We start from the raw sequence: 24,908 nt of genomic DNA on the forward strand, positions 1-24,908 counted from the left end.
CAAAACAAACAGAATGCTTAGTTCTCTTGTTTGATCAGTTTAATAGAAGTTGGAAGATGTCCTGCTAAAGCTGTACAGTGCCTTGGTCCAACCTCACCTTGAGTGCTGTTTGATTCTGGTCACCAATAATGGAAAGCACTCAAGCAAAGAGCCACAAAGCTGATTGGTAGCATCTAAGAATTGAAATATGAGGAAAGGCTCAAGGAACCAGGGCTCTTTAGTCTTCAAAGGACTGAGAGAGGATTTTGCAGAGATATATACAAGATAATAAATGGCACAGATAAGGTAAATCCACGGCACTACTTCCAGGTTTCTCAAGATTTAGGACAAGGAGCATAGATTAAAACTGATAAAAGGGAAAGTTAGAACAGATGTCAGGAAGCACTTCTTCAGGCAGGTAGTGGAAGCAAAAATCTTAGAGTCATTAAAAAGACAGATGACATGATGGGGGTGGTTGTATTTTTAAAAATCCTGGTTGGATGAGTTTAGATGGAGGGCTACATGATCTCCCTTATCTGTACGTGACCAATCATGAATTTTTTTCTCCTTTGTTATCTCTCTAATAATAATACCATCTGTTCTTTTGACAAACCTGTTTTTCTGTATTTCAAGAATGTGCTTTCACTGTACTTCCTTACATGCACATATATCAGTTTTGATACTGTTACCGACTGCTTCCAGGATTTGCCTTAATAGCTTCTGAGTGATAATCAAACTATAATAAATACAATGGAGCTCTTCAAAACTCTTTGTATTACATCATCAGTTAATCCTTCTATTCAAATCCCTTTCTACAAATTCCATTCTCTGTTCACTCCACTAAGCACCTTTTAAATCCTTTGTTCAGATCCAATTGGGCAGAATCTCTGGGCTCATGATGTTTTGTTCTGTAAATAACACTAGGCTTGAACCCAGGTCTTGGTTAAGATAGAACAATTGGCCTCAGTGTCTCTGGGCTAGGGAGAGGGAAAATCAATCAGGGTTTTTGCTCCTAATTGCCATCCAGAGACCCCTGCTTTAAAGTTTATGTGTAGGACTATCAAGTAAAGGCAAGATCGGGTTTGGTTCTGATGCACTCCGTGGTCCAATTGCTTGTTGACATTCAGAGTTGAGGCTCACAGGTCTGGTGGAGGTACCCATGGACACTTGGGGGTGATTTTAGGAGGCAATTGTGGGTGCGTTGGGGGCAGGGGGGCTCTGAAAATTATAGCTGGCGGGATGACAGTTAAAGAGCCCTCATTGAGGTACTTCAGGCACTATACCTGTGACAGATTAAGTCGTTAGAAAGATTTTTAACTTACCTGGGCGGCTTGCCCACCGCTTCTGATTCACACCTGGTGAAACCAGGAGTGAAGGGCCGGATCAGGGAACAAGAAACTAAATAAATTAAATTAGAAACCATGGAAGGAAGTGAAAACACTAAATGAACCTACCTTTGTATCCTGCTCCGATGTCCGAAGTCTCCCGCTCCGATCTCCCCCGATGTCCACCTCTTCACTCCCCTGATCTCCCCCTGGTCCCCCTCTTCAGCTCCCCCCAATGTTCCCCCCCTCCAACCGATGCCCCCCTCTTCACGTGCGATCTTTCCCCGATGTCCCCCTCTTCACCCCCCCGATCTACCCCCAATGTGGCCCTCTTCACCGCCCCGATCTACCCCCAACGTCCCCCACTTCATCCCCCATGATCTTCCCCCGGTGTCTCCCTCTTCACCCCCCCGATGTCCCACCGATCATCCCCTCTCCCCCCTGATCTTCCCCTCTCCCCCCCAATCTTCTCCTCTCCCACCTGATCTTCCGCTCTCCCCACCCCCCCCAATCTTCCCCTCTCCCCCTCCAATCTTCCCCTCTCTCCCTCACTCCGGTCTCCCAGTCCAGCACTGGATCTTCCATTCTCCCCCCGACCGGTCTTCTGTTAAAGCGCCAGATGATGTCTCTCTCTCTCTTTCTCGCCACCCCCTGCCTCGTGTTACAGCTCCTGACGGCAGTCAGCCTGTCAATCAGGCTGGGTGCTGGGCGCGAAACCCGGAGAGGACGTTAATCATCATCAATCAACTTGCGATCGCGTCGGAAACGGTAAGTTTTGTTCATGCGGGTTCGCCACGCGCACCTTCACCGTGTCCCCCCCCCCCTGCCCACGCTGCCAACCCGCCTGGTGTCTGTGGAGCAATATCCAGTGATGAGTCAATATCTTCAGTAGAGGAGGGAAGAAAACTGGAGGGTGAGAGGAAGAACAAAACTGGAGGGGGAGTGGGGGAGAAAACTGGAAGGAATTGAAAGAAAGTGCTCTCCTTTAGAAGAATTAAAGTAACTTGTGAAATATGGCTCTGGAGTTCACTACACTGTCCTGCAATTCACAGAAGGTGGTAATACAGAAATTGCAGTTACAAAGCAAAATTGCAGTGTTTTTAGATCATAGTTTAGATTAGAATGTGAGCACAGCTCAAAATGCTTTGTTTTTCTCTTACAGCCTATTTATCGTTGAAGATTGTAAACAATTTTACAACACCAAGTTATAGTCCAGCAATTTTATTTTAAATTCACAAGCTTTCGGAGGCTTCCTCCTTCCTCAGGTGAACGTTGTTGGAAATGAAATCCTCGAAATGAAATCGCATTTATAATTCACAGAACAATGCTTGGTGATTACAGACAGTTTTTTCAACTGCCCGTTGCCAAGGCAATCAGTGTGCAGACAGACAGGTGTTACCTGCAAGGTCTCCGAATATACAAATCACCAAAAAAAACCAAAAAAACAAAAAAAAAACAGAGATAGAGAGGTAGAAACATAGAAAAGACAGCAACTGACCACCAGCGAACAAATGTTATCTGTTTTTAATATAACGGGTCAGTTGCTGTCTTTTCTATGTTTCTACCTCTCTATCTGTTTTTTTTTGTTTTTTTTGTTTTTTTTGGTGATTTGTATATTCGGAGACCTTGCAGGTAACACCTGTCTGTCTGCACACTGATTGCCTTGGCAACGGGCAGTTGAAAAACTGTCTGTAATCACCAAGCATTGTTCTGTGAATTATAAATGCGATTTCATTTCGAGGATTTCATTTCCAACAACGTTCACCTGAGGAAGGAGGAAGCCTCCGAAAGCTTGTGAATTTAAAATAAAATTGCTGGACTATAACTTGGTGTTGTAAAATTGTTTACAATTGTCAACCCCAGTCCATCACCGGCATCTCCACATCATCGTTGAAGATGGCAGGGCAGATTGAGAAAGCGGTTAAAAAAGTATATGGGATTTTGGGCTTTATAAATAGAAGCATAGAGTACAAAAGTATGGAAGTCATGATGAACCTTTATAAAACACTTGTTCGGCCACAACTGGAGTATTGTATCTATTTCTGGGCACCGCAGTTTAGGAAAGATGTGAAGGCCTTAGAGGGGGTGCAGAAGAGATTTACTAGAATGATTCCAGGGATGAGGAAGTTACTTGGATAGACTGGAGAAGTTGGGGTTGTTCTCCTTGGAACAGAGACGGTTGCGAGGAGATTTGATGGAGGTATTCAAAATTATGAAAGGTCTAGACAGAGTAGACAGAGAGAAACTGTTCCCATTGGTGGAAGGGTCAAGAACCAGAGGACATAGATTTAAAGTAATTGGCAAAAGAACCAAAGGTGAAATGAGGAAAAACTTTTTTACACAGCGAGTGGTTAGGATCTGGAATGCACTGCCCGAGGGGGTGGTGGAGGCAGATTCAATCATGGCCTTCAAAAGGGAACTGGATAAGTACTTGAAAGGAAAACATTTGCAGGGCTACAGGGATAGGGCGGGGAGTGGGACTAGCCGGATTGCTCTTGCATAGAGCCGGCGCAGACTCGATGGGCCGAATGGCCTCCTTCCGTGCTGTAACCTTTCTAGGATTCTATAGTAGAAGCTTCTTAATATGTCTTAAACCCATTTGTAACAAAATTATGGGGATCAGCAACATTCTCCTGTCCCTCCCCTCTCCTCCTTCCCCCTATCCCATCCTTTCCTCTCCTCTCCTCTCTCCTCCCTTCCCGCTCCTCTTATTCTAGTGATATTGTGCGTCCATGGCATGCCAACTTTAAAGATAGACTTAGTGTAGGTGTAAATATAAGGCCTGGTGTGAACCTAATGAGATAAAGGGGAGGCCTCTGCTCATCCACTTTAGAGGAAGAGAATTGCTGGATTGACCAAGAGAAGGGATACTTGTTATTGGTGATGGGAGTTAAGTGATTGGAGAGCCAATCATAGATCTTTGAGTATGTGCTTCAACCTTGAAATTCTCCAAATTTGGATTTAAGACAAAACTCTTTGTACATTTAGAAACCAAATGTTATGTCACTTTTTATTTAATCTTAGAGAGGCTGAAAGTTTTACCTTTATAACTGAAAAGTACATGATAACATGGGTTTTCATTTTTATTTTTACTCTTTTCTTGATTATTTCCCCCTCCTCAGATCCGTTTCTCTAAAGGTGTTGACTCTTCATTAAGGGTATGTTTCCATGGTATTCCTCTGATGCCTCACCAAAGTGGCTATCATTTATGCTCTGAGCGAGACTATCAGCGTTAGCCAGCTATTTGACTCCGAAGGCAACACAGCCAAGCCTGATTTTGTCATCACTCAATGTCCACATACGCGCATCTTCGAACGGGGGATGCTGGTTTGTGATCAGGAGTGGACTTAGCCGATTCGTTCCTTCCCTAACCTGGAGCGCTGAGGTTTGTTAACTTTCCGACATTACAACAGTGACCACACTTCAAAAGTAATTCATTGACTGTAAAGCGCATTGGGACGTCCTGAGGTAGTGAAAGGCACTATAATTCTTTCTTTCTTTTAGCATAAACTGGGGATTGCAACTGGGAAATATTCCCAAAATGGCATTCTGTATAGAGGATCTCCAGCTTTGAAAGAGAAGAAGCAAAACTTCAACCCAAAGTGGCTGTTCAGCAGGTGTGTGTAGCTGATTATAAAGCCAAATTGCTTCAGCAAACTCTACTTCTCACAATAGTAGAGTTGCATAGAGTCCAATTCATGAAAGGTAAACTGTCAGCTCCTTGCATTCATTCATTTGTTTTTTCACCACCCCCCTCAAATTCCAGATCTTTTTATTACAAGTGTATCATCTGTTGATTAATAATCTACAGGAGTGGACAAAGGTTGTGTAGTGATTACTGATCATGTTCTTGGGCATTCCGCCCCCTGTATCAGCTCATCTGTTGCTGAAACCCACATCTATGCCTTTTGTTACCTCTAGCCTCGACTGTTCCAACGCTCTCCTGGCTGGCCTCCCACTTTGCACCCTCTGTAAACTTGAGCTCATCCAAAACTCTGCTGTCCGTATCCTAACTTGCATTAAGTCACCCATCACCTCTGTGCTCGCTGACCTACATTGGCTCCCGGTCCGGCACTGCCTCGATTTTAAAATTCTCATCCTTGTTTTCAAATCCGTCCAAGGCCTCGCCCCTCCCTATTTCTGTAACCTCCTCCAGCCCTACAACCCACCGGGTTCTCTGCGCTCCTCCAATTCTGGCCTCTTGCACTTCTCCGATTTTAATCACTCCACCATTGGCGGCTATGCCTTCAGCTGCCTAGGCCCTAAGCTCTGAAATTCCCTCCCTCTCTCTGCCTCTCTCTTCTCCTTTAAGACACTCCTTAAAACCTACCTCTTTGACCAAGCTTTTGCTCACCTGTCCTAATATCTCCTTATGTGGCTCGGTGTTGAATTTTGTTTGATAACCCTCCTTTGGACATTTTCCATTAAAGGCGCTATATAAATACAAGTTGTTGTTCTTCAGCATTGGGAAGAAAGCCTGTCCATTATTGAGTTAGGAGTAGGCTGGATGGTGATTACTGATCTTGGCCTAGGAAGATAGGATTAATGCTTTCAATTCAGATTCTCTCTCTGTGGAGAGTCATTGTTTTTTTGGTTGTCACTACCATGACATCTCATCTAAGATCAGAAGCTCAAAGTGTTGGGAATTATAGAATTAAACCTGCAACTCCATGGCAGACTACACACATATGTTAAATCAGCCATCCATTTATCAAATTACTCCCTTTATCAGGATGTAATCTACATCACGAACACAAACAATACTTTTATTGTACATCGAATTTACAGCACAGAAACAGGCCATTTGGCCCAATAGGTCCATGCCAGTGTTTATGCTCCACACGAGCCTCCTCCCACCCTCTTCATCTAACCCTATCAGCATAGCCTTCTATTCCTTTCTCCCCCATGTGTTTATCCAGCTTCCCTTTAAATGCATCTATGCTCGTCGCCCCAACTACTTCATGTGGTAGCGAGTTCCACATTTAGTAAGAGTAAACATCCTGTAGATCGTTAGCATTAACTCAGGAAACTGTGGAGATTACAGAACGTTTTGTTTGAAAGCTTTGGCGTTCAGTACCGTGAAAAGAAAGTAATGTTAGAACTCATACAAAGTCATTAGCATGTTTTTTGCTATGGTAAGCAATTTCATTTTTCATGTAGCTACCTCACTAGGCTGAATGATGTGTGTTATTTATACAATTAGCTTTGCTAAAAGCAAAAAAAATCAATTCCCTGCTATCTGGAAATTAGCAGCAGTAGAGGGTTGACAACATTCTCACTATTGTAATGAGGCCGCGTGTGCATTCTATACTCCACTACTGTCGATCATTTCTGTAAGTGAGGCTCCCGTGTACAATGAGTACGGTTCTCCATTAAAATGGAAATAAGTAAGTCAAGTAGAAAAACGTGTCAAGAGGTTTTGACTCACTTAAAACGTATCCCTGCCTGACTAATGTCTAAAGTCATGCAGAATCTGAAGGACATGTAGGGTATTAAATCTTGGAATCCCCAACATTAAAATCATCTTGAACAAAAAAAAATCAAAATACTGCAGATGCTGGAAATCTGAAACAAAAACAGAAAGTGCTGGAAACATCTGCCGAGAACACAAGTCAATACTTTGGGTGTTGAATCCTCCCTCAGAACTGGAAGATAATACAGATGAGCAGCATTTAAAAAACAGAACAAGGGAAAGGAGCTGTACAAGGCAAAAGAAATGGAATGATCTGTAAAGGGCTTAGGTGAGAGCAGGAGATAGTTAAATGACAGAAGTGATACGCGCACGAGACAAGGGGAGGCCATAATGAGAGAAATCAAAAATAAAGATACATATGAGACAGAGAATTAGTGGATAGTTAAAGGGGGATGTAGAATGGAAAGCATGAAAAACTGGTAGAGCAGAGCAAGCTTCGGTGACCAGAGTCTGGTAGGAGAAAAAAAGGTCGACATTAAAAGGTACGGACGACCCTGCCAGCATGGTGCTCCAACGTGGGGGTGCTCCAACGTGGGGGTGCTCCACCCAAGTACCAACCTCCTCCCTTCCTCATTCCTAAAAATGCCAGCACATCCAGCCTACTTTGCCAGCACCTTTGCCAGAGAGAAAATGGGAACTATAGTTTGGGTCTGCAGTTGTTAAAGTCAATAGTAAGGTCAAAGTGCCCAGTAGAAAGGAATTTGGCAAAGCATCCTCCTGATCTGTGTTTGATCTCCCTGCTGATGGGGGAGACCACACTGTGAGCAGAGAGTACAGTACACTGGGTTGAAGAAAGCACATCTAAATTGCTGTCTTACCTAGGAGAGTTTGGTGCCTTGGGCAGTAAGTGTGGGAGAAGGTGAATGGGAAAGTGTTGCATCTCCTGCACTTGCTTGGGCAGTTGCCGGGGGAAAGAGAGCAGGTAGTAGGGGTAATGGAAGAGAAAATCAGTGTGTCATGGTCAGGGGTGGGGGGGCGGGGGAAATGGTCCTTCAAATGCTGAGAGGGGAAGGGAAGGGAGGATATGTTTGGTGGTGAGATTGCTTTTGAGCTGGCAGAAATTAAAAAATCATCTTTTATGACCGATAATATTCCTGACTCAAGCTGTTTAGAAAAAAAGTCAATTTTTATGACAACTTCCTGTATAAATTGACCTTGCCATAACTACCAAGATGTTTTAAAAAGGGTTAAAAAAAGTAACAATCTAATGTTATTGCAATAGTACTGTAACTTCACAGAATGAGGCTTTGTCCAGTAACTCCAGCAATTCTGAAAGGCCAGGGTCAAATTCCAGCCTACACTGGTACCTGAACTTGCCTGTTGTCAATGGACCAGTTACACCAGATCTTGAGCAAGCCACTGGAAAGAATATTTGGCAATGGAAGAGTTCTACAACTCAAGGATAGGGTGTAGGGGGGGGGGGGGGAAGCTTTGAGTCTTACCTCCAATTTCAATGTACCCTTACTGTTGGACAATTGTGGAAAGACATTGATGGTGACTATGGAAAAATCTGTGGCTCAGCCCATCCTAGCCATCAGGGTAGAGTAGAATGTGGTCATTAAGTGAGGATGGAATAAGGTCAATTCTCAAGTTCTAACAAAAGAGAACTGTTCAAGTAACACAAGTACTGACTGTAACTTGCTTACTGTCTTACCTATCAAAAGGATTACAGATGCAACACTACGCAAATGACTTTATTCCAATACAACATTACTGACAGGAAAGTCACACACAAATAGTCTTCTACATAAGAAAAATTCCAATTTTACTTAACAATTTAAAAAAAAAGTACCAAAGTACAGTTGTAAAAACCTATTCAGAAACATAAAGATGACCCTAAAACCAAGGGCACGAACCTTTTCCAAAATAATGAATAGATAAAAACCCAGAACTATCTTGAAGGATTAGAACAATTGATTTATTAATTGTGCTGATCCATGATAGAACACATTAATAGTGCAATGATGGCAGAATTCATACCTCCCAAAGAACATTGTATCATTGCATGATAAACTTTATAGTATAATTTCCCAATGACTCACAGTCCCACCCTGTTGAAAAAAGGGTTTTACTACAGAATCGATCATATGAAACCATACACTGTACCTTTTGGTTCCACATAACTTTCACAAACGCTTAACTTGTGCAGTTCCAATTTTCATACAATACAGACAGCAGTGGCTAGTTAAGGGTTAACGAAGAAAAGGGATTTGAGCTGGGTTGTTAGGTACTGTAATGAAGAGTGGGACTTTGAACCATTGTTAAAAGAATCTCCAAAGAGAAACTACAACTGCTAGAAATACACAGCAGGTCTGTCAGCATCTGAAGTAAGGTTAATGCTTTCCCTTCCCCAGAACTGGAAACTGGAAGAGGGATTTTAAAAAAAGTTTGAAAATGTAGCGTTTTCTCTGCAGATGCCGACAGACCTACTGGGTGTCCCATGTTTTTTTTTCAAAACAGTGTTTGTTGTCTTGAATCTAATGAATACAGTTGTCCCTTTCAAAGAAAAAGTTGTTTCTGTCAGCATGTGAAACTTGTATGGTGAGAAATGTTAAAATTGCTTAATAGTATTTTAAAGTATTCATATCTATCAGGATTTGATATCATTACATTTTAAAAAGGGTTCACCTCACATAGGATGTCTCTATCGTATTCTGTGTAAATTGCAGAAAGATGTCGATTGAGTGAACCAACAAATTGGCCCAGTGAGGTTTGAGTGCAACTATTGTGCCGTTTGTAAATAATTTTATTCAGGTTCGTTAAATGACACTTGGGGTATAAAGTGAGTTGCAATGTGGCAATTGTTTCTTCTGACAGCTTCATTCCGAAAGAAAAAACTCTAAGTCAACAGTTTATATTGGCTTACAGAGTTTTTCTTCCTGAATGATCCCAGAGATCCATGATCCTACACTATTACTGTTTTCCATTAGTTAATATCATTAGGTAATGGGAAAAGACAATGGTCTTTTTTACTTAAAGAAAAAAACCCAAGTGTGTAAAATAAATCTTGATTGCAATGTTGGGGCTACTGTTGCTCCTGGGTCATAGCAGTGAGCAGTAAGGCCCTCCCAGATTTTAGATTAAGGCCAAGCCTTATAAAAACACTGATGATGAACTTTCCAGGACCTGGGTCAATAGTTTATTGTCTGAGCTGTGAACTGACATCATTAATTGTACAATAACTACCTATGTGGACAAATATTGGAGTCAATTGGAAGCCTTAGTAGTAAATTATTGGCCTGAGGATATTACACATAACCAAGAGAGTGTTAACTCTAAAAATGAGGGCTGTTGGCATTACTGTAAAAGGGCCAATAGTTTATTTTATTGAACTTCAGTCAATATTTGTCCTTTTATACAATTGAGTGTAAAATTTTAAAAGTCACCATGAAGAATAAGGACTGGTGGAGCAATGATCAAAGTGATTCTGCACTACTTGACTCCTTATCAATTCAATGGGAGGGGCGTCTACCTCCTAAATTAGAGAGATACAGGCCAAAATTTCGTGGTCCTTTCAGCACACTAAGGCAGAAGTACTGCGGAAGGGCCGGGAATTAGACCGGGACCTGGATAATTGAAAGCAGACGATAGCTAGGCAGCAGTTTAAAATCACACCAGATATACTCAATCTGATCTACTTCAAATTATAAAATGTATTTTTTCTTCCCAACCCCTCCCCTTCCCAAACTGGATTTACTTTGTTTAAAAAAAAATTTCAGCAAACACTTGTATCGATAAACCTTATAAAATGCCTGTTCTGCTTGTGTAACAAAAGTAATAGGTATGTGGTACAAACACACAGTGCACATTTCAGAGGTACATGAATAGTCTATGACCAAGGCACAGTTTTCATGGAAAAATGTCCAGAATCATGGAATTGCAGAATAGCATACCCAAATCTCAAAATAAAAATCAGAATTTGGAAATTCAATCATGTAAATCAGTGAACCTGTTTATGACCTTTACAAACATAAACACTACTGTTAATTGCCCTTTACACAGGACAGTTAACACCTCATTAATTCAGCATCTACTGGAACTCTGAGTCCAGCCAGTGCAATGGTCATACACCAGAGGTCCACCTAAACTGCAGGTTTTGTAGTGCCATGGGACTGCTGCTGTAAAATTAGTTTGATGCCTACAGTGTAAACCCTACTACTGTTCTGAACAAACTTTAAACTGCTTTTATACCGCACGAGGCCTGTGCTTGCACCGCTGCCTCCAAACACATGGCTCCCATGTAGCTGGGACCAATCCCAAAGCAAACTTCCCAGGTTTGCTAAGCCTGACAGTGGCCACCCTTAAAGATTCCAGCAAGTTCACTTTGTGGCTACCACCAACTGCATAAGACTTGTGTGTCAGGAGCAGGCAGCACTGGCTTGGGTCTCATGCAATATAAAAATAGCCTTAAAAGTACTTTGGAATCTGACCTAGGAACATAGGAATTGCGAGATGAAAAAAGAGCAAGGCCCACCTAGTTCACCTTCTACCATCCTGGTACTCACATGATGCAACAATAATAGTTGTTGACTAATCATAGCATTCAGTCGCTATCAATTAGCCTGCCACAGACTCAGAAATGGCATGAGGAAAACCCAGCGGTGGACAGCTTTGGGAACCATAGGTCCAAAGTAACCTATTTCACCTTGGTAATACAGATTATTTTCAAGTTATCAGTGCATCATAAAACCCAGGTTATGACCTGATGGTGGCTAATTTGACCCCGAATGTTTAACAGTCTCCATGGTGATGTTCCAGTGAGCAGATATAATCATGTTTTTTATAGAATGACATAATTTTAACTTTGGTTAGCATGCAAATGAGCTAATCTTGGCACCTTCCTGTACAATGTCAACAGGGCTCTACAGTTCTTAAATATAATTACTTTCAGTTACAGGATATTTGATGTGTACTGCAATACACTTCATATTCTGGTTAACTATAAAAATTTCAGAAAATCTATTGTATGCTTGAGTGCAATGGGCTGCATTAGGTATGTGTTATCTGTTTGTCTAAAATTATACCTTATACCCTAAAGAATAGTAGAAAATGAGGCAAAAGAGGTACATTTTGAAAACAATTAATTACCATATGGTACAGCATTTCTAATGTTAATGGACCATGGTTGTAATTATTATTCAAATATTTAAACTGCTGAGTGTCTTCACCTTAATAAAAAAATAGCACAAGAGTAAACATTTCCATATTTATAGGAATTAATGAATAAAGTTCTTAATTTACAAAGTTACCTCAAAAACAGTAATAATCACATTCTTTATGGAATATATAACATCAAGATCAAGGCATTCTTTGAATCATAGTATAAACGCTTATACAAATATACATCATTCTTTATTGATATCTACACCTGCAGAAAAGGCCATGAATCCCCTTCCTATTGCTAATGGTTCGAAATTCCACCAGCTGCTCCTGCTCCTGCTTTCTCGATTAGAGATATCAAACTTCTAGTGAGCAGATGCTTATCTTCTGGGTAGTTGGCCCAGGACCATTTGATGAGGATTTGTAAAATTATTTATAAAGAACAAATTAGCCCCATTCTCCCTCAATTAGGTCCTTGTCATTCTCTCTTTTCCGTCAACTCGAGAGAGTTTGGGACAGTCTGGGCAGTGGGCTATTCCTGTTCTGACAACACTTGTGTATTTCTGTGGTGCGAGACTCATCCTGCCAGTTTGTTGCACTCCCAAGGCGGTGTGTGCCTGTACCAGAAAGTCCAAACCTTTACATTTTGGGGGAACCGAGTCTGAATGACAGCTGAGATTTTAATTCTGGCTGGCCATGGGGGAAGAAAGAGCCCAGTGGTTTAACGCTCATTTGTTCTGAACATAAAACATAATATTCTTGCCCAACAATCTAGGCTTTTGATTTTACTGTATTTCCGCATATAGGCTGCATTCTCATTGTGCTTATGTTTTGGTGTCAGGGAGAAATAGGTGGTCAGATATTATACACAATATTTTGGAGATAGTTTTGTAAAATTTTCAAATGATCCCTAAAGTTCAATCATAACCTGCACCCTGGCACTGGCCAAGGAACAGGGATGCAGGACATGGTGTGTGTTGAATACCATGACATTTAAACCTCTGACCTGACTGCATAATTCAGAGGTGGTGAAGGGACATATTTCAATAGTGGCTTACAAACTGAAAACTTACGGCATCCAACAGGTGCACAGCAAACACAGAATTTCAAACCTTTTAAAAAAAAACTGTTGTGCTGCATAATACATTTGGAATTAAGCCATTGATATGGAATGTTGGTTGGCCGCAGGTAGCCTGGCGTTCAAAAGCCTTTTTTGAGTGGTCCCTGGAACTATTTTAATGGTATATTAAAAGCCTATATACATCAGAAAAAATACTAAATTAGTAATTCAGTTCTAATTAGTATCCCTGAAATGACGCAATCTATACAATTTCATGTTGCTTTAAACAAAAAAGTCTCAATATCGGGACTGGGATGAGGTTGGGGGTTCCAAATCAGCCAGGGTTCTGCTCCTAATCACTATCTAATGAGCACTCCTGAAAATTGGACATAGGTTAGGAGATGGATGAGCTTTGTTGTGGCACTGCTCAGTTGAATTAGCTGCCAACACACACTGCTCAAGCTCACCCATAAAGAATGACCACTTTGGTGAGATACACTCATGGAACTATGTCCCAGTACATCACTGGGGGTAGAGGAAGGAAGTAAACTATAAAGAGAGGGGTAGAATTAATGTATTTTGTCATAGTAGGTTGGTGTGCTTTGTCCAAATACTGATGCTTCTAATAATTAGCCAGTCTTTTTGACTGTTTGTTATATATATTCGCACACATTCGACACTGAAATCAATAATGGCACCTATATCTTTTTTATCAAACATTCCTTTTTGGAACTCATTTAGTTTAACATAGTCTGAGCATTCTTTCCCCTTCTGTATCAATTTTGGTTTCTTTCCAATTTCAAGGATACCAGAATGGAGAATATCATTATGCCTATCCTCTGAGCCAGTGACTACGTGGATTCTGGTAATGTTCATTGGCTTTACGAATACAATAGTGAAGTAGTCACCAGTGGAGGGTGATTTTCCCCAAAAGTACTCCTCACTGTTACTGTAGGCTTTGCTGGGGTCATAGTTTTCAAATACTTTGAGACTTGTGTAGATTGCCGCCGGTGGGTTGTCAGGAATATCAAAGAAATCCTCTTCAAAGTCGTCATCCTTTAACCTATTCTCCGTCCCTCTGAAAGAGGAATAATACCCAATGTGTTGAAATAGGGAAGGCTTAAAGCGGATGACATCTTTTTGGGTGAGAAGACCTCGGAAATGACTTAGTAACCAGTCACACGGCATCTCTTGGTAAAACATCAGTAGAAAGTGAGCCAGTCTGGGAAGATCAGTCGAATGGTAAAGTTTTCCAATATAACCCAGCTTGGAAAACTCCAGCGTCACCCAGTAGGAGCCCTCTTTTGAAGCAAGGACTTTCTTAATTGCAGTTAAGAAAGAGCGGGCACAACGAATATCATCTTCCAGCATTAAGTAATAATCTGATAAATTTGCACAGAAATTGAGCAGGAAAGCATAGTCCACGTTTTGTTTTGACCTGAAAGTCACTCGATCAGCTGGGTCATTATAATTTCGTTTCAGGCCTTTTAGAGATGGATAGTATAGTTCGGGGGCGTGAACAATGATCAAGTGGCCTGAGATGATATGGTGAGCAAATTTTCTGGAGATGTCCTCAACCACTTGCGCATTCCATACCATGTCAAAGTCTGCCAAGTGAACGACCACCACCATCTCTGTGAGCTCTTCATTCGTGGATTGTTCGAATATGGACTTTAGTGTTTCAAGCAGGTAATTGCCTCGCTTTCGTTTCACTGAAGACAGTCCTACTGCAAGGTATTCTGTAAATAGTGGAGAAATGGAAACAAATTTACACAACGGCCAAAAATCTACACATACGTTTTAAAAATTCCAAACCAAAATCACTCCAAACTGCATCCATTCCATTTAGCAATTTAAAATGGTGCATTCAAAACGGCTTTATACAACAAAAGGACTGGATCCGTGCAGCTTCCATATGGTTGAGTTTGGATATCCGATGATGCCTGGGTATGGGATAGACAATCTCAGTTTGAACTGTTGTGCTTTTTACCGCTAGGATTTTCTCCCACTGCTTGCACAACAATTGGTTTTCATCCCTCATTTTGACAATTATAAAAGTCACCCTTAAAAATTAAAAAAAGAATGCACAAATGACTAAAAATTCCTTTGTATGTTACATTTATCTGCAAGGGCAAAATCAACTTGGGTATATTGCTTTGTCCCAGGGATAAATGTAATGCATGGAAAGCGGTCATGGGAAAATCAGTTATCTTGACAAAGGACAGGTGCACACCTGCAGAGTGAACTCTCCTTACTCTCCAGGGGACTGAAGGATTTTTAAACTCATCCAAGATTGAATGGGATCTTTTTGTTAAGTTACTTATTTCAATTTATTACAGTTATTAGCAAATGTCGAATGATCATAGGTTGGCAAAATATATTGTTTTATGGGAAATCTAACTGTCAAAGAGTAGAGATCCAGGTACCAATTTAGTCCATTGGACAGAACTTGGAGATGTCACAAATCTCATCAAAATGTAACGTTCATTGACAATCGGGTGCTGAGTGAAACTGTGAACTGAACCGTTTTTTTAATACAAGGATAGAGTGTTACAGCAGATTAGAAGGTTACCCTTTCACCTCTACGATATGTGTTTGAATCCAGTACAATAGAGGGTGCTTTGCTAAGTTTTGGGTTAAGGCACATTTTTGGGGCTGAGTAGAAGTTTTGTTCTATATGGAAAAATAAGCTGTAGCAGACCTTCAAGTGCTTGGTGGAAAACTGGAATTCCTTGTTTGGTTGAGAACAAAATTATTCACCACAAAACAATACAAATGCATGGGGGGAGAAACTTGTAATTTTTGTTCACTTCAAACTGTAGCTGTGTTCCAGACAACAGTTACAAAAGCAAGGAAGTCATGATGAACCTTTATAAAACACTGGTTTGACCACAACTGGAGTATTGTGTCTGGTTCTGGGCACCACACATTAGGAAAGATGTGAAGGCCTTCGAGAGGGTGCAGAAAAGATTTGCTAAAATGATTCTGTGGATAGAAAGGAGAAGCTGGGGTTTGTTCTCCTTGGAACAGAAATAATTGAGAGGAGATTTGATAGAGGTATTTAAAATCATGAAGGGTCTAGACAGAATAGAGAGAGAGAAACTGTTCCCATTGGCGGAAGGGTCAAGAACCACTGGACATAGATTTAGGGTGATTGGCAAAAGAACTAAAGGTGACATGAGGAAAAACTTTTTTTTTTAAACACAGTGAGTGGTTAGGATCTGGAATGCATTGCCAGAGCATTGGTGGAAGCAGATTCAGTCATGGCTTTCAAAAGGGAACTGGATAAGTACTTGAAAGGAAAAAAATTTGCAGGGCAAGAGAGTGGGACTAGCTGGATTGCTCTTGTATAGAGCCAGCATGGACTCGACGGGCTGAATAGCCTCCTTCCATGCTGTAACCTTTCTATGATTCTAACAGTTCCTGTTTTAGGAGACTTTAGACCAACTGAATCTCACATTTATCAGTTAATTCCAATCCTTCCATTTTATAGTTAACACATTACCAACTTCAAGAAAAAAGTTTATCTCTTACTCTTTTTCAGTAAAGGGTACCCTGCTAAATATTCATAGGTGACGTTAATAGGTGCGGAAAAGTTTATCAGCTCCCTGAAGTTCTGCACATTCCTCTCCGAATACAGCTGCTGTACAGCTATTTCTTTGGCCAATCTCCTTTCTTCTTCCTCCTGAAAGACAATGCAAACAACTGTAAATTGTACCTTGAGCAGGAAATTGGACAATTATCAAAGATGCATGCTTCACTATTACCTGCTTTATGGGCCTAGCTAGCAATCTTTGCATTTTCACACAAAGGAGAGCACATCAGAAGTGGAAATGCTCTTAAATAGAGGGTACTTAACATGGACAAATGAACCATCTAGTTCTTCGCTGAAGAAATGTAGAAATAGTTGCTTTGTGTATGAAGATGTCTAAGCTCAGAATCAGCAAAAGAACATGTGCTGAGAGAACTCTCTTATATGCACATTCTGGATTCATATTTTTGTTTACATTGACATGGCAAGTTTTTTCCCCTTCTCCCAATCTCCAGTTTACCATGCATTTATAAGGTACAACACATTTTGGGATTTCTGACTACGCCACCATGGGATACGGGGGGACCTTGATGTAATTTATGTTAAAAATACCATTATTGAGTTAAAATTAACTCTCAAGGCTGAGAGATGAAGCTCAGGATTCAATTGAGTGTCTGAACCAGCAGGCTTCAGAGAACGAAAATTAGTTGGGACATTCACACCTATTCCGGTTGAGATAGTTCAATTAATTTAAACTCAGCAGGGGTAATTGCCAGGGTAATCTGATGAAATGCCTCTTCTTGGGGTAAAAATTAACAAAAAAAAGAGAAGAAGCTAAGTTCAGATTCAGTGCAGGCTGTGCGAAGGCTGGTCTTGGGCATGAGCTGGGTATTAAGATATAACAGGTTGATCTGAAAGGAAATAATATGAAAAGTGAATGTTCCATCAGCTATTGCTATTCTGGAGAACATAGTGTGTTTTTGTTGTTTTGTGTTGTCATGCGAAGAGTTGAAGGAGAAATTTTTAAAAAGTCTGGAATTGTACTTTGCGCATGGGCAGCCTGCAAAATAAACCAGCTTCTTGATTGGTAGTCAAACTTGTGTTGATCAGTTCTGCCTGTCAAAAGATTAGAGAAGCAGATGTAGAGGGAACGTGTAGGTTCATGGAATCCACTTCGTGTTGTTACATCTCCTGGATTATCTGATCATATAGGTAGATACTGGGCAAGTTAACTCGGCAATGCAAGATGCACAAGGTCTGCATATGGGAGTAACCTGCACCACTGAGAATATCTATGCCAGACTCAAAATTTCTAACAAGCTCCTTAGCGTGTCCTAAGGGCATCCCAAATTACCTCACATCCAATGAAATATTTTTGAAATGTTACGTAGGCAAACACGGCAGCCAGTGACTCAGAAGCGGAAGTGTTATCACGGGGGCTGCTTCATTGTATGTGAGTTACTTTGAGACAGTTCTGGGAGGTGTGATCAGGTACTATATAAATAAGTGGTATATAAATGTCCTTCGTGTACAGAGAGGAGCATTAAGTCCTTGATGTCTGAGTAGAAGAGCTGAGAGGTTCCCTTAAATAGCAAGGCTTATGACGAACAACTCCAAGATTCCTTGGTGATCTTTGTAAAGGAGAGTCTCAGCACCTTGCCCTTTTATTCGGTCAGACGTCAGCAGTTTGCAGTACCATTGCAGGGAAGTAACCTCCACCAGAGGGAGCAAGTTTACAAAGAAGAACTTGTTAAATTTTATCCTGTGCCTCAGCGTCAATAACAATACGACAGAGAATAAATTTCTGCACCATTGTGCAAGTTTGTTCTTGTTTCTGCCACCCAGTTTTGCAACAGTGGCTACACTTCAAAAGTATTTCATTGGCTGTAAAGTACTTTGGGACATCCTGAGGTCGCAGAAAGCGCTATTATAAATGGGCCACAATTTACTGTAAGCAGTGAACGAAGACTGGACCTTGCCCATGAGATTTTGCACTGGAAGTTACTGTGCATGGGAGATGGAAATGGCACGGCGCCCTCTATAGGGAATCTGGGATCTGTGTGAACAGGGCAAGCAACTGTGTATCTCCTTAACCAGACTGAAGAATCGTTATTGACTAGCGCAGAGTCTGAACCAGGACTTGTAAGTTAGAATAGTGAATTCAATGTCAAATCAGGTACAGAAAGCGAAATGAAGAGAGGGAAAGAATGAATGGATTAAGAGAGAGAAAAAAAGAGACAAAGTAAAGAAAAAATGTGACTTAAAATTTTTTTTAAAAAAAATCTACAACAACATGTAGTAAAACGTCCCAAGGTGCTTCACAGGAGCATTATCAAACAAAATTTGATACCGAGCTACATGAGGAGATATTAGGACAGGTGACCAAAGAGGTAAGTTTTAAGTAGCATATTAAAGGAGAAGAGAGGTTTAGGAAGGGAATTCCAGAGCTTAGGGCCTAGGCAGCTGAAGGCACAGCCGGCCATGATGGAGCGATTGAAATCGGGGATGCGCAAGAGGCCAGAATTGGAGGAGCGCAGAGATCTCGGAGGGTTGTAAGGCTGGAGGAGGTTATAGAGATGGTGGGTGAGGGGCGGGGGGGGGGGGGGGGGGGGAGGCCATGGAGAGATTTGAAAACAAGGATGAGAATTTTAAAATCGAGACATTGCCAGACTGGGAGCCAATGTAGGTTAGCGAGCACAGGGATGATGGGTGAACGGGACTTGGTGCGAGTTAGGATACGGAGAGCAGAGTTTTGGATGAGCTCAAGTTTATGGTGGATGGAAGATGGGAGGCTGACCAGGAGAGCAAGGGAAGTGTCAAGTCTAGAGGTAACAAGGGCCTGGATGAGGGTTTCAGCAGCAGATGAGCTGAGGCAGGGGCGGAGATGGGCAATGTTGTGGAGGTGGAAGCAGGCGGTCTTGGTGATGAAGCGAATATGCAGTCAGTAGCTGATCTCAGGGTTAAATAGGATGCCGAGGTTGTGAACGGTCTGGTTCAGCCTCAGACAGTGGCCAGAGAGAGGGATGGAGTCAATGACTAGGGAACGGAGTTTGTAATGGGGACCGAAGACAATGGCTTCTGTCTTCCCAATATTTGGTTGGAGAAAATTTTTTGCTCATCCAGTACTGGATGTTGGAAGTGCAGTGTGACAAATGAGAGACAGTGGAGGGGTCGAGGGAGTTGGTAGTGAGGCAGAGCTGGATGTTGTCAGCGTACATGTGGAACATGACGTTGATTAAAACATGAAGGAATGAGACTTCACGCTTGTAAAAGTTCATTTTAAGTGCCAGAGAGATTGTTTGGAGCAATTAAAAAGGGTACTTAGGCCTTCCTAACTTTCTGTGGCAAGTTTAGTTTGTATCTACTGTGCAAATACAGGAACTTCACATTGTTCAATGTATTTGAATGGTGAGTCAGACAGCAAGATGCCGTTTTTGCGAAGCTAACGGCAGAGTGGTGCATCTTGGACAGCAACTTCTGGATTTTCCCGTTTAACTGTGAATTTGCCCTTATCTGAAGTTGCTGTCAGATTTGTGCATAAATAAGCTCACCATTATTTTGACAGTAAATTCTGGCCCAATTTGTCCACTTCTATCCCGCTGCCACTTTGCTCTTGGAACTGAGTGATGGGAGGAATTGCTGCTTGTAATCCAGGCAAACCTGGGGCCAATCCCTGCTAATATTCCATGTTTAAAAACCTTGGCTCTTTTTGCGCAGAGCTCCAGTGACTCTGGGCCACAGCAAGTTGGCAGGCAGCAGCTTAACTTGGGTCTGCTGGTCCTATGTCAAATTCTACAGGTACTCAGCTGGTACATGTGGTATTATTGGCATATTAAGGGGGCACCAGAGGGAACACCAATGCACCACAGCAAGAAATAATTATAATAAAACACAATGTTAGGCAGGTGTGCCAATTAACAGAGTCAGACTAATAATATTGGCCTCTCAGTATACACAAGGCTTGCCACCTGTTTGACTCTTGGGAACCTATTATATACCACAGGCATTCCTTACAGCGAGAGTTACAACAGGAATAACTACATTAATACTAATTTTTAAAAATTCATTCATGGGATGTGGGCGTCACTGACAATGCCAGCATTTATTGCCCATCCCTAATTGCCCATGAGAAGGTGCTGGTGAGCCGCCTTCTTGAGCCGCTGCAGTCTGTGCAGTGAAGGTTCTCCCACAGTGCTGTTAGGTAGGATTTTCACCCAGCGACGATGAAGGAACGGCGGGATGGTGTGTGACTTGGAGGGGAATGTGTAGGTGGTGTTGTTCCCATGTGCCTGCTGCCCTTGTCCTTCTAGATGATAAAGGTCGCAGGTTTGGGAGGTGCTGTTGAAGAAGCCTTGGCGAGTTGCTGCAGTGCATCTTGTAGATAGTACACACCGTGCGCCGGTGGTGGAGGGAGTGAATGTTTATGGTGGTGGATGGGGTGCGAATCAAATAGGCTGCTTTGTCCTGGATGGTGTCGAGCTTCTAGAGTGTTGTTGGAGCTGCACTCATCCAGGCAAGTGGAGAGTATTCCATCACACTCCTGACTTGTGCCTTGTAGATGGTGGAAAGGCTTTGGGGAGCCAGGAGGTGAGTCACTCGCCACAGAATACCCAGCCTCTGTCCTCCAAGGGATTAATTCAAGGGATGGTGAGATTTGGTGACAATTTGCCTATATTGATAATTTTCTTACGTTGCACATCAAGCATTGATATTCGGCTGCATTCCCTGTTCCTTGTGGGTCACACTGAAAACTCCATTTAGACATGGGAACGTACACAACTAAAGACATTAGTTTGTTACTTCCTGGTCAGCTTCATGTAAATCTGTGTTCTCCCCCTTAACTTTTTTCATTACATTTTATCCACATGAAGTATTAAAGAAATACAAGACTACATCAACATCTCTGGGTCAGAATAAGGTTGTACTTCAAACATCCCCCTCCTCCCCAGAAGAATTAGCTGATGTCAACCCCTTTAATGTTACACTGGATGGAATGTTTTTTTCTTTTGAATTTTGATTGTGTCCCACAGTTTTTATTTTGCTTTTAAGAGTACCTGAGTTACTTTTTTGTCAAAGTGCCAGATACTAAACAAAGTATCTGGGAGAGAATGAATAGGACTTTGACTTTCTAGTACCGAGGTTCTTTTAAATCAACGTTGTCCAGTAGAAATCTCTGACTAGCCACAGTTGTGGCTATGGTGAAACTGTTTTAGTCAAATGCACTAATTTTAGTAGAAAACACCTGACAAACCCTCACTTAATGCAGGTAAATGTGCTTCAGATGTGTATATTAACAAACATCTACTACCATTCAGTAATCAAGGAAGTAAAGCACTCATAACGATCAAAAAACACTCGCACATTCTGCTATTCATCTTACCATTTTACCAACAAATGCACAAAAAGGTTAAAACACACATGCAGTCGCCATGCAAATCTGAGTATTGCGATCACATGCCCAATGGTGTCTAGTACTCATTTTTTACTTACTGATCAGGTGCAGAAAATAATCAATAAGGCTAATGGAATGCTGGCCTTTATATCTAGAGGACGAGAGTACAAGGGGGCAGAAGTTATGCTGCAGCTATACAAAGCCCTGATTAGACCGCACCTGGAGTACTGTGAGCAGTTCTGGGCACCGCACCTTCGGAAGGACACATTGGCCTTGGAGGGAGTGCAGTGTAGGTTTACTAGAATGATACCAGGACTTCGAGGGTTAAGTTACAAGGAGAGATTACACAAATTGGGGTTGTATTCTCTAGAGTTTCGAAGGTTAAGGGGTGATCTGATCGAAGTTGATAAGATATTAAGGGGAACAGATAGGGTGGATAGAGAGAAACTATTTCCGCTGGTTTGGGATTCTAGGAGTAGGGGGCACAGTCTAAAAATTAGAGCCAGACCTTTCAGGAGCGAGATTAGAAAACATTTCTACACACAAAGGGTTGTAGAAGTTTGGAACTCTCTTCCGCAAATGGCAATTGATACTAGCTCAATTGCTAAATTTAAATCTGAGATGGATAGCTTTTTGGCAACCAAAAGGTATTAAGGGATATGGGCCAAAGGCAGGTATATGGAGTTAGATCACAGATCAGCCATGATCTTATCAAATGGCGAAGCAGGCACAAGGGGCTGAATGGCCTACTCATGTTCCTATGAAATGCAATTCGCCATGTGGCTTGTGGTTAACGCATTGGACAAGACAGTTTCAAACTCAGTATTTTAAGTCTCTTTGGGTTGCGTATTTCAATAAAATACAAGATCGTAATTGGCCTGTTCGTCTTGATGTTAGTAGAATGTTCAGGACTATTGGGATACTCCTCTGGAGATAGGATTGTGGAGCTGAACTACATTATTACATGAGGCAATCATTCTAGAACAGAAACGTGGAGGAAAATAGTGTTGATCATGTATCACTATATGCTTGGGTTAAATGTCTCCTCTGGTGAAGTAATTATTTCCCTTTTGATGGAGATAGTTTACAAAACTACAGAGAAAACACAAATCTACACGCAACTGTGATGTATCTATAACATCAGGAGCTGTTAGAGATACATAGCTTTCGCTTAAAAGTGAATGGGGATTGCCCAGCTCCACGTATTGTGCTGGGAGAACTCATTTTAGTGACACCATATACAAATGGCAAAAGTATCTGGAATGTTTTGCTGCATCGTGAACAGTTTCAAGTTCTCCCCCACCCACCCCCTTGGAGGATAGAAGCTGACTGTGCTCTTCTTAGAATTAAAGATCTCGGTTAGAATGTATCAACCTTTAAGGGGAAGATTTCTTTGGTTTGGTGTCAATGGATGTGTGGAGCCAGCCTGATACACAATGACTCGTTGTACGGGAAGGTGTGAATTGTCAAACTGAGTGCACATGAACAATCCCCTCCGTCACATCTCATGAAACAGAGTAACTCAGCCACTTCCGGCATGCAAGCATCAAGACTGTCAAAAAAACTGGTGCAAAGTGGGCTCAGTTAACATTCTACCACCTAGAATACTCACCAACACTGTCCCTTCTTCATCCTTCATACAAAGGTACATGAAAAGACAAAGAAACAGGAAGGAGCCAACAGCAGTTACTGATCGTTTCCAGTAGCATCTCATTGCAGCAGGATCTTTCCAAGTTGATCATGAGTCAGGGCTGTTTTCAGTCTCGCTCTGAAAAACACACAAAAGAAACTCTTGTCAATTTGGTGGTCGAGTCTTCAGGTAAAGATAGCAAGCGGTGGGTGCATCATTTTGCAAGGAGACCGTTTCACAAAGCCCAGTACATGGGACAACAGGCGGAGAGAGTATCAGGCTTCATTGTGATAGCCCCCATGCTCAAATAGCCGGCGAATATTTACTGTCGACACGAACATATGAAGACGACAAACTGGGTGAGGTATCAGGGGCTGCCAACACTCAAGGAACCTTCCCCATACTTGATTCACTGCTTTCAAGAAGGGTAAGCAGAAAAAATAGCAAGATTTACTAATGGGGCAGAAATCGCTCCCGAAATAACAAAGAGCTCAACAGCACTCTCCGTTGTTAGTGGCGAAATAGAGGAGCAAGTGCCAGCATTCGTACATGCGCAGTGAAACATGGAAATCTGGAACTTGCTCTTAGTGATTCGCCGGCGATATGACAGCTTCGAATTAAAGGGACATCGCACGCTGCAATCAGAGAAATCATCGAAAAAGTGCAAACCTGCTTATCTGCCCAGCTGGAAAGTAACTAATTACACCACAAAACAGGTACACTTAAAAATACAGGTCTAAACTAAGTTTTAAAAGTCTTAATGACTGCCAAACAACTAAAAATTAACTTTTAAAAATGTGGAATCTCATTACTCCTTATTTTAATAGTTCTTGGTCATTAAAATTTGTTTTTTAAAAACTTAATTTTTAAAAAAACTTTTCCCTTCTGTCACTTTTATTGAATTCAATTATTTCTTACCCTCTCTTTTTTCGCTGTCAATAACTGTTTTTACATTGATTTTAATGTTGTACCTTTCACTTCCTGGTTTAACGTTCCAAGCCGACGGAGACAGTGAACGCAGCTTGTCAAAAATGCTGCGATCTGATTGTTCGAGGGGAGAGATCGATCCTCTCCCTTTTCCCAGGGACCTGGCTTCAGCTGAACTGACGCTGGGCTCTTCTCCGCTTCCTATTTGAGGAAGCGCCCGGAGAAAAGTAAGTTTGTGGGTTAGTATAAATCTATGGAGCGGCGAGGAGTGTTAGTTTGCCACTCCGAGCGATTTCTACCCCATTGTTTTTTTTTTATTAGGGACTGGAAAATATTTGTTATATTATGAGAGAAATAACATGTGCATCTAAAGCTGAAAAAGTCTCTGACCCTCAGAGTTAGCTGACAACAATATTTACTCTATTCCAATAGCGGCCACCAACTGTACCTATATTTTTGTGTATCTCGCCTCCTACTGGTTTGGGGTGGA

The 24,908-nt window shown here is 41.7% G+C and overlaps 1 protein-coding gene across 5 annotated transcripts in view; it reads right to left on the reverse strand.

Moving 5' to 3' along the window:
• Positions 1-8,458: 8,458 nt before the first annotated feature.
• The window catches only part of LOC137344420 (alpha-1,3-mannosyl-glycoprotein 4-beta-N-acetylglucosaminyltransferase C-like), a 198,416-nt gene continuing 181,966 nt past the window's right edge, over positions 8,459-24,908 (reverse strand). For all 5 annotated transcript variants that reach the window (XM_068007378.1, XM_068007379.1, XM_068007382.1 and 2 more), the window contains 3 exons: positions 23,474-23,629; positions 16,472-16,622; positions 8,459-14,676 (listed from right to left, as the gene is read on the reverse strand). In XM_068007378.1, the coding sequence (XP_067863479.1) occupies positions 13,520-14,676; positions 16,472-16,622; positions 23,474-23,575 (1,410 nt within the window). In that variant the 5' untranslated portion in view covers positions 23,576-23,629 and the 3' untranslated portion in view covers positions 8,459-13,519. The remainder of the gene's footprint in view (positions 14,677-16,471; positions 16,623-23,473; positions 23,630-24,908) is intronic.

The sequence above is a fragment of the Heptranchias perlo genome, chromosome 27, assembly GCF_035084215.1.
Source record: "Heptranchias perlo isolate sHepPer1 chromosome 27, sHepPer1.hap1, whole genome shotgun sequence".
NCBI lineage: Eukaryota > Metazoa > Chordata > Chondrichthyes > Hexanchiformes > Hexanchidae > Heptranchias > Heptranchias perlo.